The sequence below is a fragment of the Echinops telfairi genome, unplaced genomic scaffold, assembly GCF_000313985.2.
Source record: "Echinops telfairi isolate 266 unplaced genomic scaffold, ASM31398v2 ScPeMD7_43;HRSCAF=161, whole genome shotgun sequence".
Taxonomy (NCBI): Eukaryota; Metazoa; Chordata; class Mammalia; order Afrosoricida; family Tenrecidae; genus Echinops; species Echinops telfairi.
Genome location: NW_022103941.1, coordinates 297,341 through 298,557, shown reverse-complemented (window position 1 = coordinate 298,557; position 1,217 = coordinate 297,341). Strand labels below are relative to the sequence as shown.

General features: G+C 55.1%; 1 gene segment (V, D, J or C); it reads left to right on the top strand.

Moving 5' to 3' along the window:
* The window catches only part of LOC123521712, an 11,712-nt gene extending 11,447 nt beyond the window's left edge, over window positions 1-265 (top strand). The window contains 1 exon segment of the C gene segment in view: window positions 161-265. Coding sequence covers window positions 161-265 — 105 coding nt within the window.
* Window positions 266-1,217: the final 952 nt, after the last annotated feature.

Below are 1,217 nucleotides of genomic sequence, written 5' to 3'. Positions count from 1 at the left end.
TTTGCACACATGTGGGCATGAACAGACATATGGGTGTGGACACACATACACACAGAGACATGTGCATGGATGCTGACATTCAGGCACACACAGATATGGACACGCATAGGCTCTGACCTCCTGACGCCTTGCCTACAGCTAGCTTGTCCTTCTGCCTCAGCTTCAGGGGGTGAAGGGCGAGTCCCACCAAGACTCGGACTGGTGCTCCACCTCTGAGTCCCGGGCACAGGAGTCCAAGGCGCTTCATCAGCAATGTCCCTTTTGAGGTTCATTCCGGCCCAGCTCCTAGGGGGGTCTCTGACCTCTGCTGCAGGGCAAGGGGAAGGGAATAGGTGGCCCTTGACGGAGATGGCTCTCTCAGTGAAGCAGTCTACCCTCCAGCACCCACATTCTGTGATCACATCCCGGGAGCAGAAACCCAAGGGCAAAGATCTTATAGAAGCTTTCCAGCTTCAACTGAAGGAAGCTGCAGAGAGACCAGTGTTGAATGGCTCTAGGCAGCCCTCTCAGAGTGTTTGTGAGATCCTGAAATTCTGCAAGAGCAGCATGGATCCGTGGGACCACAGACATCTAGCTATTTGGAGACCAGAACTCTATGTGTTCTCAGCTTGTCCCCTGTCCTAGCTATCTGTCCCCTTGGCCTCAGGTGAGGAATAACTAGTTGGATGTGCTCCCACTGCATAGGGGAGATGGACATGAGGACAGAGAGGATGCCTAATGGGGTTCCAGAAGCAACCACTCTCCGCTGACATCCCCACTCACCCACCCAACAGTGGCTGAGCAGAGCCCTTCTATACCAGCCTCCCTGACTGTGCTTCCCCAAAGGGCCCAGGACACATCAGGGGGCCTCAACTGAGGCCCAGCCCCTTGTTTTACTGGCCCTCTTTGGCATTTTAGACCCCTAGGATGGCTGCAGTCCATTTACTTTGACCAGGGTCAGCTGTTCACCCTGAACCCACCTACATCTACCCATCAGGTGCCAAGGTGATCACAGGTCAAGCCTGGCCAGAGACTCTTCCAGAAAGATCGGGAGGTGTTCACCTCAAATGGCAGGCAGAGCAGGTGCAGCAGGAGCCTGGGGAGTATGCTCCCTATACACACACAGTTCCTTGCTAGTATCACGCACCTCTCTCTGCCCAGCACTCTGTCTACCCACTGTCCTCTTGCTTCTGCTGCCGCCACCCTATCATGGGTGCAACCCTGGGGAAAGCTGGGAG